At 45.4% G+C, this 18,969-nt stretch overlaps 1 protein-coding gene across 1 annotated transcript in view; it reads right to left on the bottom strand.

Annotated features, from left to right (window-relative positions):
• The window catches only part of Nphp3 (nephrocystin 3), a 41,037-nt gene that overhangs the window by 1,997 nt on the left and 20,071 nt on the right, over positions 1 to 18,969 (bottom strand). Inside the window, exons 10-26 of the mRNA XM_032910391.1 lie at positions 18,607 to 18,710; positions 18,082 to 18,196; positions 16,706 to 16,849; positions 15,989 to 16,086; positions 15,152 to 15,254; positions 14,013 to 14,095; positions 12,156 to 12,294; positions 10,235 to 10,399; positions 8,828 to 8,922; positions 7,536 to 7,658; positions 6,178 to 6,364; positions 5,791 to 6,032; positions 4,485 to 4,560; positions 3,357 to 3,484; positions 2,394 to 2,634; positions 1,266 to 1,391; positions 168 to 283 (exon numbers count right to left, since the gene is read on the bottom strand). Coding sequence (XP_032766282.1) covers positions 168 to 283; positions 1,266 to 1,391; positions 2,394 to 2,634; positions 3,357 to 3,484; positions 4,485 to 4,560; positions 5,791 to 6,032; positions 6,178 to 6,364; positions 7,536 to 7,658; positions 8,828 to 8,922; positions 10,235 to 10,399; positions 12,156 to 12,294; positions 14,013 to 14,095; positions 15,152 to 15,254; positions 15,989 to 16,086; positions 16,706 to 16,849; positions 18,082 to 18,196; positions 18,607 to 18,710 — 2,285 coding nt within the window. The remainder of the gene's footprint in view (positions 1 to 167; positions 284 to 1,265; positions 1,392 to 2,393; positions 2,635 to 3,356; positions 3,485 to 4,484; positions 4,561 to 5,790; positions 6,033 to 6,177; positions 6,365 to 7,535; positions 7,659 to 8,827; positions 8,923 to 10,234; positions 10,400 to 12,155; positions 12,295 to 14,012; positions 14,096 to 15,151; positions 15,255 to 15,988; positions 16,087 to 16,705; positions 16,850 to 18,081; positions 18,197 to 18,606; positions 18,711 to 18,969) is intronic.

The following is an 18,969-nucleotide window of genomic DNA, read 5'->3' as shown; positions in this document are numbered from 1 at the left end:
GCCTGCCTTCTCTCTGCTTCTGAGTACTGCTTGAGGATCCAAAGCTACTCGAGACCAAAACAACTACCCTCACTCCAAGGAAGACTATTTTCAGGGATAAATATTTCATGCTGTTCTGTGCTGAGTCAAAGCTATTAAATATTGGGGTAGACGAGAGACGTTCTTACCTGAGCACAGCTAAGTTTTTTAATGTTTCTCCAACTCTAGGATGCATCCGCCCCAAGCTATCTTCGTAAATCTTTAATGCTCTTTCATAGAGCGGCAGGGCTTCGCTGTGCTTTTTCTTATTAAAAAAAAAAAAAGTAACAGTGCTCACTTAACACACGGTGTGTCTAAAATTATTAATGTATTCTGTACTGCTCTGATCGGCTTTGGTCAGCACTTTGAAAACCTTAATATCCTTCTAAGAGATGCAAGGCAACGTTATTTTATGGACAGTTAGGGCTGGAGAAGCAGAATAACAGAAAATAAAGACTCTTCAGTTTTAGACATGGCTTTGTAACAATCTGACTCGATTCTGTAACATAAGCATAAGCCTGCTCACGGCCTGGTGGGTACCCACTCAGGTGTTCTGAGACCGGCTTGTAGAGAGATGACAGAGGTCTCAGAAGGTAAAAAGCAAACCTGGTCTGAACTCAGCAGTCAGCTGGCCTTCTACATTCAGAAAGGAGCCAGCTTCAAATCTAACTTTAATAATGTTTGGAATATCCAAAAAGGAAGCATTAGCTGGTAAATAACCTTATACTTTCTTTACTATGCCATTAACTCACATTTATCTATATATCTATATCTGTATCTACCTCTATATCTATCTACCTATCTGTCTGTCTGTCTATCTATCTATCTATCTATCTATCTATCTATCTATCTATCTGTGATGGTTTGCATATGCTTGGCCCAGGGAGTGGCACTATTAGAAGGTGTGACCTTGTTAGAAGAAGTGTGTCACTGTGGGGTGGGCTTGGAGACCCTCCTCCTAGCTGCCTGAGGATGCTCAGGCTGTTCCTGGCTTCCTTCAAGTGAAGATGTAGAACTCTCAGCTCCTCCTGCACCATGCCTGCCTGGATGCTGCCATGCTCCCACCTTGATAATACTGGATTGAACTTCTGAACCTGTAAGCCAGCCCCAATTAAATGTTGTCCTTTATAAGACTTGCCTTGACCATGGTGTCTGTTGACAGCAGTGAAACCCTAAGACAATATAATATATGCATATATGTTACATTCAGATCATTCATTTCTAGACAGTTGAAATGTAGTACTTACCATTTGGCTATGAAGGACTGCCAAGTTTACCAAGGCAGTGGCTACACTGGGGTGTTTTGGGCCAAAGGATTTCTGCCGAATTTCAACAGCCAATTCATACAGAGGCACAGCTTTGTCAACTCTTCCCTTAAAAACAAAAACATAATCTAACAAAATATTAAAGCAAGAAATCCTGTCTGACTGGAGTGTCCTCCAGAAATCAAGTATATTAAAGTCGCAGAAGCATTTTCTACAGCTGGTCACGCCTACAGGTGACGGAAAATCCAATATAATATCTGAATGAAGCCGTTGGGAGCACAGAGATTGTCTGGTCGTTGGAAAGATAGTTTGCAGTTTATTTACTCATCCAGTAAAGGAAAAGTCCAGTTGTGTAGCTCAGCTGTCGTTCTTAACTCAAGGAGGCAACCAAATAAATTCATGTCCTACCAACTGCCAAGTGCCCTGGGGGTTTCCTTATGATTTCTTCTAACTGAGAAGCCGGCCTGAAAGAACGGCATGTTCCCTTCTTATACAAGCCTTCCGTGTCAGGATCACCAGCAAGGGAGCCTCACAGATTCTCAGCAAGGCCGGCAGCTTTTGGCTTCACTGTTCAAACAAAGCAGGCTGTGGCCAAGTTTTGTTTTGAATAGATCGAAAAGTCCAAACTTTACTCCCATGGCAAAGAGCTGACGTTTAATTGTAGACAAAGTAAGAGAAGAGTGAAATAAAATGACAATTTTGTAAAAAAATAAAATGAGGCACTTTCTACAGCCTGCCTTCTGGGTGATTTGGTATGTTTTGGTTAACAGCATGTACAGTAGGGGGAATTTGAAAATTCCTGAGATTTATATATAAAAAAGATCTCATTCATAATGTTGGTAAAATGGGTTGTATTTGAGAGGAACTCCTTCGCGATGTTGATGCTGGATTTGTAGTTGGGATGTGTTTTCAGAAAACCAAAACAGTATCTTAATTGAATGAAGGCTGACAATATATACCTTCATGTTCTCATTTGTTAGAAATTAAATAATTTATATGAAAATGCCCACTTCCAGTAACCTCCCGTCAGGTAATAACCTAACCGGCCGGCAGCAGTCCTGGCCTCTCCAGTACGTCATCAAGCACGCAGACAGGGTGAGATGTGCTTACCGTTTTCTTATACAAGATTGCAAGGTGCTTCACTGTGTAGGCCAGGGAAGGGTGGTCAGGAGCCAGCGCTCGCCTCCGGATGTCCAGGGCTCGCTCATACAGCTCCTCTGCTCTAGCGTACTGCTTCCTTTCATTGCACAGCGCGGCCAGGTTATTCAGGGACTGCGCGCAGTCTGGATGATCTGGCCCCAGGACCCGCTCCCTCATTTCCAGGGAGCGCTTCAGAAACTGCTCTGCTGTCCTAGGGACAAAACCCCAAATGCCTGAAGCAGTTTATTCTCTATAGGTCAGAGCTCTGAGCCCTTAGTGATGTGGGAAACAGAACCATTTTTATCCCTAGACACGCGGAGGTGAAGGATTCAGTCAAACCCTCGCCTCCTCCTCCTCCTTACCCCGCCCTTCCCCTTCCTTTGCTTCCCATGAGGCCTCGGGTGATTGCTCGGATCTCAACTCCATTCCTCCTAGAAGAAAAACCCACAGATAGTTTTGGAAACAGCCTTCTAAGGCCTCTCCAGTGGTCAGACCTGTGCCCAATGCAAGGCTTCAGCCTTTGTTACTTTTTCCTTAGGAGTCACTGCCAAACGATTGCTGGTAAAGGGAACTTAGGGGAAGCAGATGAAAAAGATGTTGCATTTTTCTGAAGCCTAAATGCACTTGTTTGTCAGACAGCAGAGTGTAGACGTGAAGTCTTTTCTATGTAAACCAAGGGGTGGAATCAGTGGGTGCTGCCCGCTGATTCTACTAGCTCCTCGCTGGTCTGGAGTTGCTTCCGTGGGTCTCACATATAATGGCCAAATTAACTTGCTTTCCATAACCATGAGGGCCCTGCACTAGGGAAGTTGCCGAGTAACAGGAAATTGGCAAAGTTATTCCCCCCCCCCCGTAGCCCTGGACTTGACAGACAGGTAAAACAGAGACACAGTGGACACTCATGAGTCTCATCATGAATGCCACATTACTCACTCAAGGTTGTTTTGAAGGTAGTAGAGGACACCCAGTTCGTTGAGGGTGCGGGCATTCTCGGGCTTGTCCTTGCCTAAGGTGAGCTCTTCCAACTGCAGAGCCCGCCTGCGTAGTAGGGCAAACCCGTACTGCGGAAACAAAGAAACACAACCAGAGGCATCTACTGCTGTCCTAAACGAAAGCCTTTCTCTGTAATCTAGATAGCAGTTACACTGAATATAATATTTCTGAGGAGCATGTGTGTTTATTTCTACATGGGATCATGTTCACACATTCATTAAGCACTGTTTTGTGAGAAACGACCATGACGTATTTATTTTAGCATGGTATTTGTCAAAGTACTTCAAAAAGACTAGGACTAGCGTACTGATCTTTCACTCCAGCTGCACTCAGACACATCAGGTCCTTCTGTATGGAGTAATTCGTATTTATTGTTTTATAATCACGCATGTGTGCACACAGGTGCACGTGGAAGCCAGAGGGCAACTTCCAGTGTTGAGTCTCAGTTGTGACCCACCTTATTTTTACAATGGTGTCCTTCACTGAGACCTGGGGTCACCAATGAGGCTAGGAAAGTCACAGGAATCCCCCAGTTCGTACTTCCCCTGTGCTGGGATTGTAAGCATGTCAGCATGGTGGAGTTTGCTTTTTACTACTGTGGGGGCAGGGAAATCAAACTCAGACCCTCATGCGTGTGTAGCAGGCACTGTACCCACTCACTGAGCAGCTCAGTCCTGTGGACCTCTGTTGGCACCAAGTCATTCCACCAAACATGCTGTATTTGAACCGTTGGCCTTAAGCCGATGGTCGGAAGCAATTCTTCCCTAGCTGAATCTCACAGAGGATGTGATTAAACTTCTATGTCCTTTCCCAACTCCTCACAGAGAAGACGCACAGGAAACAGGGTCTTTCCAGAGTGTACCTTCCGCTGAGCTTTATAACTTAGAAGCCTTCTGGGTTGTGCTGCTCAACAATACCGCTCTTAAACTGCGATTATAAAAGGAAGACGCCAACAGAGCCTTTCCTGAAGTCACTTAAAACCTGAAGGGCTCCAGTGTCTGTGCTCATGATAGTCAGACCTCATCTTCCCCTCAGGTTCAGGGGGCAATGGGAACAGACGCTCATTACCAGACTGCCTTTTCGCCTTGTCGCTTGCTGACGGATTATAACCGACTTTTTCCTAAAACGTTCAGCTTGTTCATACCTTTTAAAAATGAGAGAGAGAGAGAGAGAGAGAGAGAGAGAGAGAGAGAGAGAGAGAGAGAGAGAGAAGGGGATGAATGGTCATGATTCAGGGATTCAGGGAGCTACAAACATTAACGTAGTGCACAGTGGTTCTGACTGTTAACTACAACAGGGGTCTGGTGGTTGCTCATGCAGTTCAAAGTCTCTGAGGAAACCCACACAGCCATTTATAAAGCTCACATTTAATTGTTTTATATGAGTACACTGTAGCTGTTTTCAGAAGAGGGCATGGGATCCCATTACAGATGTGGTTGAACTTAGGACCCCCGGAAGAGCAGTCAGTGCTCTTAACTGCTGAGCCATCTCCCCAGCCCTCATTTAATTGTTTTAACTGATTTAATGCAGTTGGAGTCTCTAGCAGTCTAACTCCAACTCAATGAACATTTCCAATGTCTGGTTTGCAGTGGGCACCTTTTATCGGGACAGGCTAATCTTTGGTTAGCTATAAATGCAAGAATCTAGGCAAAATTAGTGTGAAGCAATACTTATAGAAGTTAAAAGGAAACTTCCAGGAAGTCTTCCTAACGGTGGAGGAAGGGAAGGAATTTCTGAGAGTGGACGAGATGCTACTCAGTGATGCCCAGTGAGTGCGGGAGCTTTTAAAAAGTGTGTTGTCTTCCTCGTGTGGTATCAGGGATCACATCCAGGGCCATACACAAGCAAGGCAAGTGTTCTCTGTTGCTAAGGTACGCCCTCGCCTTGAAATTCCTTTTATTGTACTATGGATCAGCCAAAGTTTCCCACAGATGGTGTATGGTTTGTGGGTTTTGTGGGCTGTGTCGAAACTATGAAAACCTTCCGGTGAAGCACAGAGGCCGCCATAGACAAATATTCAAGGAAAAACCATGGCTGGGAGTCAATAAAACCTTCTTGCCAACTGGACTCAGCCGCTAAGAATGGCTCGTGGCCACTGTAGCAGTGCGCTCTGCATTACATGAAGGCTGGTGGAAGAGCTCAAGCGACATCGCTTCAAAGCGCATGCTCCATTCTGCATGCTTCTTCAATGAACAAAACAAAAACTAGGGGGTTTTCATTTTCTTTGTGTACCCCAAGAAGACTACGAAATACCCTCTGAACATGACGCGGAGGATACGGAAATTAAATCGCTGCAAAGCAAAGCCTCCCACTTCCGGGCATCAGAAACATCCCCGGCTTCGGGAGATCCGAGGGCGAGTCATCTAAGACTTACTTATTTTGTTTGTGGTACAAAGTCGCGAGCGCCTCAAGTTCACGGGCAGCGTGTGGATGGTCCGCACCGTAGGCGTTCTCTGAGATCTCCAAGGCCTGTTTGTACAGCTGCTCGGCATCGCTGAACTTCTTCCACTGCACGTACACACCGGCCAGCTGGTGGAGGGACTGGGCTACTCTCGGGTGATCGGGATCTAAGGCTGTCTCCCGAATTTCTAGGGACCTCTGCAAAGGCACCACGGCCTGGGAACAAAGGCGCACGAGAGACCGATCAAGCAGCAATCCAATACCACAGATCTCAGTGCTCGCAAACAAAAAACCTCCAGTCCTGGGTGGAGAGATGTGTAAACACGGGGAGCCATCCTGTCTTTGGGTCCATTGAGGTTACCTGGCTGAGAAGTCCTAGATCCTTGAGAAACCGGCCGAGAGTTTCATACAGGTCGGCTAAGCACAGCATGTTCTCCTCGCCCTCGCAGTTCTCATACTGCTTCAGTGACTCAAAGTACTCGGTCGCCATGGCGCTTTTGTCTTTGCCAACAAACTGCCAGTAACTCAGCAACTCGGCGAAGTGTCCTCTGTTCCAACAGACAATGTTAACTTGACGGGAAACCATACTTCAAAACCCAAAGCAAATGAAAATGCCGGAATTCCTTCCTACGGAGCTGTAGGCAGTTTATGCAGAGGCCCTAAATAGCACAGGGGCAGTGAGGCCAGGTTTGCACTGCCATCCATGCTACTGCTCCTGGCTGGAGTCTGCAGCAGGCTGTCTGACCGCTCACCTCTCCCCACTGTCTGTACAGAAGGGGTACCAGCGCCACCTGCTGCTGTCTGAGCGCGTAGCACTCGGAAAGGCCTTTACAATGCTGGCAGCCGTGGCTATTGCTTCGTCTCTGGTGCCAATTCACTGAAATCCCTGGTAGACATTTCATGCTAAAGTTTGCTCAGCTCACCTCCCTAAATGATGGGAATTAAGTAGCAGAAACTAGCGAAACAGGTCAGCTCTCATAGCACATCCACCTCATGATTGCCCTGAGGAACTGGAGAGAACAGGAACAGTGTTCCTTTGCAGGAGGCGAGAGAGATGCCATGCCAAAGGCCAAATGGGAACTCACAGGACTCACAAGCAGCTCCCAAGGAGTTCAGCGGGTCCAACAATGAAATTTGTGAGCCTCAGGGGCAAATCAAATTATAGACCTATTTCTAAATTTCTAAGTGAGGCAGAAAACAAACAAACAAAAAAAATCCTTCCTGGGACTTAGTAGGAGAGAAGTCAGGCCAATAAAAGGGCAGTTATGCCATTAATGAATTCAAATTTATCCAAAGAGGCAACAGAAGGAATAGAACAATGTTTACACTAACCCTGGTCAGATTCCACTGGGAGCCCAGGCTCTGGTTACAAGTGACACTCGGGAGAGACCTGGCAGCCCTGAGAAGCTGAGGTCAGGAATAATTTCTCTGCACAATTTAAAATCTGCCTAAATGTAAAACTAAGGTATAATATTACCTTGGCATCATTCTAGCTGATTTTAGAAAAGCAGCAACATACTTTTCCCCCACGACAAAGAAGATCTCAGGACAATTTATAAACTGTCACGAAATCCCCCCCTCCACACCTCCCCTCTCCGTGCTACTGAAACTACTCTGATTTTAAATTTTAAACCAGTTCCATTTTGCTAGTGTTGTTACGTAACACGTCTAGCCATTTAAATCCACCCTCTGGGGAGAGATGATCTAGAAGCTTCCGACCTTTTGTAGAGGCTCTGAGACACAAAGAGATTGAGGAGGCAGCTGTGCAGCTTCTGTTTGCTTCCCTGCTGCTGGAACAGCCACGGGAGCTCATCCGCGCTTCTCCAGGTCACTCTGTCCTGACTGCCGAGAGGGAGGAGACCACACAGTGAGAACTTTGGCAACACAGGCCTCCGATGGCCTCACAAGACCACTGGAAGGAGACAAACACATTTAACCACCATTTCTGACTCTAGTATAACCCACAGCCAAGAAGGCTAGGCCAGTACCAGAAACTGGCAGTTTACCATCCTCACTGAGACAAGCCCCTGATATTCTAGACTCTTCCCCAGGCTGATCTGAGGAAGGAGATATAACATTGAAATATTGAAAGGCTTAAGAGAGTGAAAGCCCCAGAACATTAAAGGTTTTTCCTAAGTGAAGAAAAAGAAAACAAAACAAAAAACCCCACAAACAAAACCACAACCCCCAAAACAACTCCCCACTAAAAAACAAAACCAAATCCTCCAAAACCAAAAACAACCTTCAAAGAGCTTGAACATACACAGAGATGTTTGTGTGCTACAAAGGGAGAGGGAGAGGGAGAGGGAGAGGGGGAGGGAGAGAGGGAGAGAGAAGGAGGGAGAGGGAGAGACTGCACATGTGACATCTATTTTTAATTATTTAAACAGAATAAAAATAGAGACAATAAATTGATCTGGTGTCAATGTCATCTAAAGTTTCTCCTTTATCATAATAACAAAAGATTTCCATGAAATGGTATTTTGTTCCTGATATGGGGTAAGGAAAAGATAAATTTCTTCAGGTAATAATTAAAGTTTTACTTTTTCTTTTTTCAGTATGTGGGATTGAATCCACAGTTTGGCATATGCTACCAAAGCACTGGACTAACTTCCCTGCCCCTCGCTCTCTATCTCTCTATCTCTCTATCTCTCTATCTACCTATCCGCCCATCCATCCATCATCTATCATCTATCTATCTATCATCTATCTATCTATCATCTATCTATCTATCTATCTATCTATCTATCTATCCATCCATCCATCCATCCATCCATCCATCTAATGTTGAAATAGGGAAGGTCTCTTTAAGCTTTGTAGGTTAGCCTTGAACTCACTCAGTAGCCCAGACAGACTTTAAACTTGCAATCCTCCTGCCTCAGTCTGCCTAGTGTATTACAGGCCTGTGCCACCTCGCCTGGCTGAAGTTTACACTTCATCTTATAAGCAAAGGGAGAGAAGCAAGAACACAAGGGCAGGGTGTAGCAGAACAGGGCGGACATCGCTGGTACCTGAGCTGTGAGGTAAAATAGTCAATCAGCTTTTGCCTATAAGAGGAAACGAGGGCGGGGTCCTCCATGTATGCCTGCCTCACTGTTTCCCAGGCCTGGGGAGGGAGGAAAGAAAAGAATAGAATGTCTATTAAGTCATTACACATCTGATGGTGGATTTGCAAAAAGCAACATATAATTCATTTCTACAGTTGTGTAGGAGGAATAGTCCTACAATATTTTAAAATTTAGGATAAGCTAATGTGAAAAGCTTAGTTTAATAACCCAAAGCACAATTTAATTTAAAAAATTAAAAAAATTAAAGTGCATTGAAAAGGTAACCCAAAAGAGCAAATTATATCATATGTGGCAGAGGGGCATGGCTGTGAAGTGACAAGCATTGTACAGTGACAGGTAGGATGCTGTGTCCTCAGGTGAGGGAATTCACACACAACTCGGTCATGGTCCTACACGAGACAGGGATCCCACTAGCCAGGCCTTTCTGAAGATTTATAAGGGTGAGACACACGGGTCTGACACCTTTAAGGCCCACCCCCAGTCTCTTCACTGCCCTGAGACAACTTCGAATTCGCCCAGCACTGGGCAGACCTCTCCTGAGCCAGGGCTTCCCCTCCCCATCTTCCCCCCATTACCGCCCTCCCCCCAACAATCCCGTTCATGGGGGTTCAGTCTTGGCAGGACCAAGGGCTTCCCCTTCCACTGGTGCTCTTACTAGGATATTCATTGCTACCTATGAGGTCAGAGTCCAGGGTCAATCCATGTATAGTCTTTGGGTAGTGGCTTAGTCCCTGGAAGCTCTGGTTGGTTGGCATTGGACAAACGATTTCTTAATTTTCTTTTTTCTTTTGAGTTTTTGAGACTTGCCTCTTGCTGTGTAGCCTAGGCTGGCCTCAGATTTACTAAGCTTCTGCCATGGCCTCCCAGGATTGCAGGCATGTGCCACCACACCTGGGTCCTCTTAATGATTCTTGTGAGTTTTGAGACATGATCTCATACAGCCCAGGGTAGACTACATAGCAGAGGCTAGTCTTGAACTCCTGATCCTCCTGCCTCTATCTTCCAGGTACTGGGATAATGGTAGGTCTGTGTCACTGAGCCTGGCTCCTTTTATTAAAATTGAATCACACACTGTTGTTAATTACAGAGACAATACATTACAGCAGATCCTTAGAACTAAAGCATCTTGGGTAATAGCTGCCCCACGAAGGCACTACATGCTCAAGTCTTGGACAGGTTTCACGTGCAATTTAAAGTCACTCCCAATAAATTCTAATGGCAAACTTTAGGTTTTGAGGTTAACATCTGAAATGTTTAACATAACAGTATAATAGAGCATGGCATGCTACAGGGATACTTATAAGTAAGGAAGATACTTCTTATTAAAAAGATACATGAAACAACATTTACCTGTAGATGTTGAAACCTGAGCAGGCCACAGCTGTAGGTCAGCAGGTGCATTTTGTGTAAACTGTGAACAATGGAGGTCAAGGAGGCCCAGGACATCTCTGGATACAGTTCCATCAGCTCGGACTCACTCACGCCATTGTGACTAACGTTGATGAGGCAGAGAATCTAGACAGAGAACGGAGCACACCCAGAGACCACAGGCTACTTCAGAAATCACGGCCAAGGAGTTCTAAAGCTCTTTAACACTTGGTAAGGTTTTATCCAGACTTTGTCTCAAGGAAAGAAAGTGGAGCAGCAACCGAGGAAGACATCCTGATGCCAGCCTCTGACCTTCACACAGGCACTCGCTGGCGAGTATATCCCCTCATACACGCCACACGCACGGCACACACACACACACACACACACACACACACACACACTCACACCTTAGCCAAAACACAATGGAAAAAGACAATTTTGCTCAACAAAGTGTCATAGCTTTTTTTTCATCTTAAAGTTCTAAGACAATTTATCAATGGAAAAAAGAAAAGAAAAAAAAAAAAAGAAGGGTTTAAGAAGATGACTGCTCTCCCAGAGGGTCCTGAGTTTCAATTCCCAGCAACCACATGGTGGCTCACAACCATCTGTAATGGGATCTGATGCCCTCTTTGGTGTGTGAGAGACAGCTGCAGTGTGCTCTCATATATAAAATTAAAATAAATAAATAAGTTTTTTTAAGCTGGGGAAAAAGGGGTTGGGGATTTAGCTCAGTGGTAAGCACTCTGCCTGAGGCTAAATCCCCCAACCCTGAGTTAAATCCCCAACTCTGGAAAAAAAAAAAAAAAAAGGAAAGGAAAGGAAAGCCAAACTGAGCAGAAGAACAAAGAACATAGAAACAGGCCTACGGTCACATGTTTATACGTGAGTTTGAGATCTGTTGGGTAGCATTCCAAATCAGAATGATTTGGAGAGTATACTGATGTATTAACTGATGTTAATAAAAAATAGCAATCAGATAACCACATGACAGAAGGCTAAAAAGTAGACGATATTTCCTCACATAAGACTTACTCAAAGCTATAAAAGGGTTTGAAGGAAACCACACATACATGTACCACACAGGGGACCAGTAAAGCAGCAGGGAAGTTTTAAAGACACAGCAGACCAGTACTGTTGGTAAGTTTGATTTTTTTTACCAAAATAAAAATTTTTCAATGACTATTCCCATAGATGACCAGGCACGAAGGATAAAGACATCTAATTTGTATTCAGTACGAACATTTAAGGACTTCAGACCAATACGAAAAAGAAAACCTGGGAGTGGGGAGGTGGCCCAGTGGTTAAAAGCACTTGCCGCTCTTCCAGAGGTCCCAGGTTCAGTTCCCAGCACCCATACCTTCAGGCTTACAAACACATCACTCAGCTCTAGGGTCTCCAGAGCCTTCTTGTGGCCTCCTGGGGACCTGCGATCACATGTGCATATGCACCCCAACAGACACACATGCTTACACAGAATTAAAAAAGCTTAATCTAAACTTAACTAAAAAAATGACTCCTAAAAGAAAATAAGCGCAAGGCCAGGAAGAAGAAAAGTCAATTTAGAAAGATGTAAGCGTCAGGCACGCTGGGCAAGCTTACATCCCAGCACCGACAAGTCAGGCCCAGGAGGATTGCTGGGAGTCTTAGATTAGCCTGGACTCCAGGCCAGAGCTCTAGAGCAAGACCCCATCTTATAAAGCACAAGAGATTAGACAATGAGGACCCATGAGAAGAGAGGTCCCAGTGATCGCCGGGAAGACTTGTCCTGAGCACTGGCTCCAGCCGCCTGCACGGCCTATGCTCACAGCACATTCAAACTCCAGCCAAACTCAGTTAACTTCTATTCCCAGGACTACACATGGACCCTTAGGGGTCCTCCTGTGCGTTCACTGCCCTTCACCTGTGTCATCCATTCTTTTTCCTTGTCACTTGGCATGGACTCCCGGACGTGGTGGAGAACGAGTCTGTACAGCGACGTTGTATCCTGACACTGCAGGCATCGATGAAGGGTTTCAGCTAAGTCGCCCGCTCTCCCGGCACTGTGGGAATTGAGAACAGACCGAATTTCATGCAGACTGCCAATATCTGTGAAGAATCTGGGGCACACAAAACAATGACCTCTATTTTTGCGCTACAATTCCTAATGGAAATTCAATAGGAATACAGAAAGATGATAGTTTTCTGGGGGGGGGGTGCTGGAGCAATTTGGTTTATTCTATTATATCATTTAATTCATTCCAATAAACACATGCTGAGAGTTAATTTATGTCAAGCAATTAGTGTTCACTGTGGACTATAAAAACAAGTAAGGGTTGGCTCTTACCCTCCAGCATGCCACAGGATACAGGATACAGGGGAAAGCAAGAACCACTGTTAGCCATGCATAGTGAAATTGTACGGAGCCGGGATTTTGAGAACACCAGGGTAGTAAACTAAAGAAATTCAGTAAACGAGCCAGGGCTGTTAGTTCAAGTCTGTAACCCTAGCTCCTGGGGGTTAGGGGGGCACAAGGCAGGAACCTTCCAAGTTTAAGACTTGCCTAGGGTACAGAGTGACCTTAAGCTCAGCCTCACAACTTAGTGGATGCCACTGCAGAGGCATGACATTGACCTAGCATGCATGCCACTGGTCTAAAAAAAAGGAACAATAAAATGACTCCTTATGATATTTTGCTATCCTCATAAACTGGCGCCTTATTCAGTCAGGGAACAGATGGGGAGAAATACAGAGACCCGCAGGCAGACATTACACAGAGAGAGGTCTTGGGACACATAGCTCTAAACTAGGTGACTCTGACAAATTCTTCCTGTCAGAGCTCAGGGAACCCCATGAGAGAAAAGGCAGAAGAAGTGGGGGAGTCAGAGGCCACCAGGAGAGCAAGACCCCCCAAAACAACTAAACAAGGTCATAGGAACTCAGAGACAGCAGTAACAACAGACTTCCAGCCGCAGGGCAGGCATCAGCCTGCACCAGGGCCTCTGCTGTAGCTTTCAGCTTAGAGCTTTCATGGGACTCCTGAATGGGTGGACCACTGGGCGTCTGAATCTTGTGCCTTCTCTGGGAGATTCTGGACGGAAGGGGAGGTGGAGAGGAACCGGGAGGAGTAGAGGGAGGGAAAACTGTACGCAGGTTATATCGTGTGAGAGAAGAATCTATGGTTAATGAAAGAGAAGAATAGGTTCTTGTAATAAACACCGTACAGCTGTACGGAGAGGAAACACCAGACGCTGAACTCACTCTATTACCAGAAGTAGCAACGGAAAGACTGGAAGGACACGCCACGGGGAACTTAATTGTGTAAGATTTTCTTTCCATTTCAGATTTGGTGTTCAAAGTGAGAACATGGAATTAAGAGACAAGAAAGCCAGATTCAGTGTCTGTAGGCAAGGCTTGTGTTAGGATGCTTTCTGTTATGACAAATATAAGAACAAAATCATCCTTTTACATCCTTGGCTGAGGGCCATGCAGAGGGAAGCTGTAGGAACCAAAGCCCAATGATTGAATGTTCGTGAAAGGTGGATCACTGATGGATACAGAAAACAGATATGCACGACTAGGTTTGTGAACAGAGAGAGCGAAAGGATCCTTTCTGATTACGTCATCTTCCACAGTGAGCCACATCCTCCTGAGTATTCATATCACCTCAGAATAGGGAGAAGTCTGGGGCCCGTGAAACTCGTGTGAGCAGCCCTCACTTTGCTGAGAGAGTGGACTGCAGCAAGGCCAGCAGGATGGACCGAGGCGGAACACCACTTACCAGGACAGCATCTTGCTGAAAAGGGTGACGTAGAGGGCGTGGCGGGTCGTGGCTGGACGGCAGTGCTGTTCTAGCATCTTCTCCTACACCAGTTTCCAAACAAAAACAAAGCGAAAGTAAGACAAGTAGCCTGGGACCATCACTGCTGAGCCAGCCGCAGATGTCCCATCCGAAGAGACTGTCACAGGGCAGGTGGGAGAGGGGGCCTGGCTATGGCCAGACTTCCAGCTACAGAAGGAAGATGCAGCCAATACAAAAACACTTCATTTTTTAAGAATATCTATGCTTAATAATACTATCTACTCTTCCTTAATTACAAAATATTTGTATTGCTTCTTCTATATGTGTCATTAAAAACAATGTCCTAGGGGTTGGGGATTTGGCTCAGTGGTAGAGCGCTTGCCTAGGAAGCACAAGGTCCTGGGTTCGGTCCCCAGCTCTGAAAAAAAAGAAAAAAAAACAAAAACAAAAAACAATGTCCTGGTAGTGGTGGGACACGTCTTTAATCCCAGCACTCAGGAGGCAGAAGCAGGTGGAGCTCTGTAATTAGGGGGTAGCCTGGTCTACAGAGTGAGTCCCAGGACAGCCAGGGTTACACAGAGAAACCCTGTCTAGAAAATGAAACAAAGCAAAGCAAGACAAAGAAAGAAAGAAACAAAATTCAGAATGGAGGTGACTGGGGAGGTGGCTCAGTGGATAAGGAGCTTGCTGCACAAGGTCAGATCCTGAGGAACCCCCATTAAAAGGGTGGGGCACAGCGATGTGTGCCTGTAACCCAGCAGCGGGAGGTGGGGAAGGGTAGGGTGGGGTGTAGACACAGGTGGTCACCTGGAGCTTGCTGGCCATCCAGTTTAGCCAAATGCTGAGGACGGGGTTCAGTGAGACCCTGGCTCAAAAAAAATAAAACGAGAAGCCATAGGGAAGACACCTGACTGCAGCCTCGGGCATCCACATTCATGTGCACAGGGGCATGCGCCTGCAGACTCACAGGTATACACACATGCCACACACACATTTTTATAGGGAATCGTTATTTACCAAAATAACTACTGAACTCCTAATTTCCTCCCTGAGAACAGAGCACCTATAAGGAGTTTTAAGTCTTCCCTCAGAGAAAGCACTGAAGTGAGAAAGCTCACCTGTTCTCTGTTCAACTGAACGTCCACAGAGTGGCATTCTGCCGTTATCATAGATATGGCGTCTTTGGGGCTTAAAGGGTCGAGATGCAGAGTAGGCCACAACCTTTTTTTAAAGAGGAAAAAGAGAAAATACATTTCTAACAACACCACAAAGGCCAGCAAGCACCCATTATAATGTTAGATGAAGTTACTTTATACTGTCTGTAAAAGAAACATGGAATCTGTTAATCACATTATTTAAGTCACTCTAAGGTTTATCATCACATCCACCAGCAATCACCTCGGAGCCCTATGATCTACATACACGTTAGCTGGGAGGGGAAACAACTTGAGCTCTACGCCCAGCGCTGGCGTGAAAGTAGGCATTGGCATGAAAGTAGGCGCCGGCTCGTGGCGCTCAGGAGGAGCCGCAGTTCTAAACAGTCTCTGCGCCTGGATACTTACTAGGGATAGGGAAAATCTTACGCTTGTGTGCAGAGCACAGACACACACAGATCTGTTTATAGATGCACACGACGTACAGAGTATGCACACAGCATTCCTTAAGAAGGCATGTTTGGGGGAAGAAAGGTTTTTTTGTAGAAGAAAAAGACAAATTTTTTTTTCTGGGTAAAATAAATAGGATAAGGAATACCGCCTGACAGAATTCAACCCTTCTATCGGGTTTCTGAGGGTTGGCAAAAAAGGGAGCCCACATCCTAGAATAACAGGTATCAAGGCTGCAATTTCCAGGCCGCCCAGCCTCTCCAATTTCCTCACCCACAAATTTACCTGCTTACTTGGACTTACAATTTGCAACCCTCCCAAGAAACAAATCCCCTTCGGATTTGGCCATACCTCCAGGCGGTAGGGCAGGTCTCCACGTTCACGGAAACAATGACTCTGACATTCACCGGCAGGGGATCGATCAGCCACTTCATGTGCTTCTCCACTTGCTGAAGAACATACAACAGAAGTCACGTGTAAGGACAGCGCTTCAGAGAAAGCCCACAGCTGTGCAACGGGGTAAAGCCTCAGTACACTTTCCGTATCATTAAGGATACAACTCTTATTCAGGAATGGTTTATCCTAGGTTGGAAAAACACCGTTATCACCACATTTAAATTCTGGACATTTAAGGAAATGTCAGTGCCTTAAATCGATGTCAAAATAGGGATGGGCAGTGGTGGCTCAGGCCTTTAGTCCCAGCACTTGTGGGGCGGAGGCAGGTGGATCGCTGTTAGTTCTGGGGCCAGTCTGGTCCAGAGAACAAGTTCCAGGACAGGCAAAGGTATACAGAGAAATCCCATCTCAACCCTTCACCCCGCCAAAAGTAAAAATAAATACTTTTTGCTAAGTGTATGATTTACTTGATGCTACTATCTATAAGCATACAATTCTTTCTTTCATTTATTTTTTTTTAATTCAGACACATCTCGCCCAGAATTAAATAGAAATAAATGGAATAGCATCATCCCCTTCCCTGAAGCTCAGAACTGAGACGCCTGCTCTTGCCATTCTGGTCCCCTGGCCTCCGAGAACATTGGCTATTAGAAGACACAGTGAGAGCAGCACCTGGACTTGATCTATGGAGTCGATGATGATGATGATGCTGCCCTGATGCCGAGCAGAGAGCTTCTCCAGCCAGTGCGGAAATTCCTCCAGGAGCTTGGCAGGATCCAGCGTCAGTGCAGAAACTGCCCAGAAGTGCTGCATCAGCTGCAGGGTGACAGGGTGACATCACATAAGAGGTGAATCAGCTGAAAGTAGCAGGGGGACTTTTCCATCCTCACTGTGTATGACAGCACTGACTCCTCACAGGGGTGGAATCAAGTACTGTGTGTGTGTGTGTGTGTGTGTGTGTGTGTGTGTGTGTGTGTGTGTGTACGCCAGGGTGATGCTGGGTATCTTCTTCAATTGCCTTTCCACCTTATCTTTTCAGACAGGTTCTCTCACTGAACCTGGAGTTCACAGACTGGCTAGGCTAGTGGCCAGAAGTTCCACGGACCCTCCTGTCTCTGTCCACCCCATCATACTGTGGTTACAGACATGCATGCTGCCACGCCCAAGTGCTTGCCTGGGTGCTGAGGATAGAAACTCAGATTTTATTCTTTATTGACTCGGTCTTCTTTGCAGACTGTAAGTCATAATTTTTTTAAAATTTATTTACTTTTATCTTATGTGTATGAATATTTTACCTGCTTGTAAATATGAGTACCATGTACATGCTGTCCCCATGGAGACCAGAAGAGTGCCTGATCCCCTGGGACTGGAGTTACAGACGGTTGTTAGCTGCCAGGTGGGTGTTGGGAGCCAAACATGGGTCCTCTGTAAGAGCAACAAGTGCTCTTAACCACTGAGTCATTTCTTCAACCCAAGTACTATATTTTAAACCTTACACAAAACTAAGATAGCTTGTCATAGGCTGAGTATTCCTTATGCAAGATGTTTGGCACCAGAAGGGTTTCAGATTTCAGGTTTTGGGGCTCTGGGCAATATTCACATATACATAATGAGTTGATCTTGGGATCAAGGCTAAAGCCTAAATATAAAAATCGTTTATATTTCATATACATGCTTTACAAGTAGCCCGAAGGTAATTCTGAGCCTTTCAAAGTGAGCCAGTGTTTTAAGTGACATGTCACATGAGCTCAGACAAGGAATTTTCCACTGGAGTTGTCATGTTGATACTCAGAAATCTTTAGACTTTCCCTGGGGCTGGAGCTCAGTGGCAGAAAGCTTGCCTTGCATGCACAGGGCCCCAAATATTCAATCTTCACTGCTACCAAAAAGTTTTAGATTTTGAGTCAGTTCAGATTTCAAATTAGTGATGTTCTACCTATGACACCAAAGTTTGTTTAATAATAATAATAATAATAATATTATTATTATTAACTCAGTCCCAAAGAGCTTCAGAGTCTGCATAACATCCAGATGACTCCACATCGTACCTTCAGAGTCAGGCGCTTGATAATCAAGGAGGACTCTGAGCTGGTTGACATTGGCCTCCCCACAAAATGAGACAGGATCAGAGTGTTAGGGAAATGCTTCTGCTGCAGCTGAATCCTGAGAGAAAAACACGGGACGTTTTATGGTCCTTTATGGTCCATAACAACAGATACACAAAGAGCCAGACACCGAACATTACCCCAGAGTCCTTAATTACACGGTTAGTCACATTGCAATGAATAAGGAGATTAATGAACTCCCTCTATTTTTAGAACCTTTTAAACTAATTGCCTCATTTTAATTACAAGATGATGTTAATTAACATAAAATGTTAATATAACATTTAACTAAGAATATGCTGTTAGAGGAGGTGGATACAGGAAGATCAGGAGTTCAAGGTCATCCTTAGTTACACCTTGAGATTGAAACCAGACTAGTTTTTGCTACATGAGACCCGGTCTCTAAAAGACAAAACAACGAAACAAACAAAACAGTGAAACGAGTGGTTTAACTGCGCCGGGTCGTACCACTTTGATAGAAGAAGGGACTTTCCAGAACCTGGTCCTCCAGAAACCAGGAGTGGTGGGATCGGGGCTGGCGCCACCACCAGATCATCCAGGCGCTGGTAATACTAGAAATGACGAAAGAAAGAAAAAACAGATTTATATTATGAGACTGCATATGCCTTTGATCACCCTCTGAAGACACGAGAGAACGGCGTGTGAGAAAACGAACTTGCTGCTGTGAGAGCGCCTGCAGGGGCGCCGATCTGTACACCGGAGCCTGAAGTAGCAAATGGGCCAATGGCACTGCTGTAACTGAGTGTGAGGGGCAGCATGGATTTTGGTGGGGTTTTTATAATGGTCGGATGTTTGCTGAAATACTGCAAA

This window comes from Rattus rattus, chromosome 8 (assembly GCF_011064425.1).
Source record: "Rattus rattus isolate New Zealand chromosome 8, Rrattus_CSIRO_v1, whole genome shotgun sequence".
NCBI classification, from domain to species: domain Eukaryota; kingdom Metazoa; phylum Chordata; class Mammalia; order Rodentia; family Muridae; genus Rattus; species Rattus rattus.
This window is presented reverse-complemented; position numbering and strand designations above follow the sequence as displayed.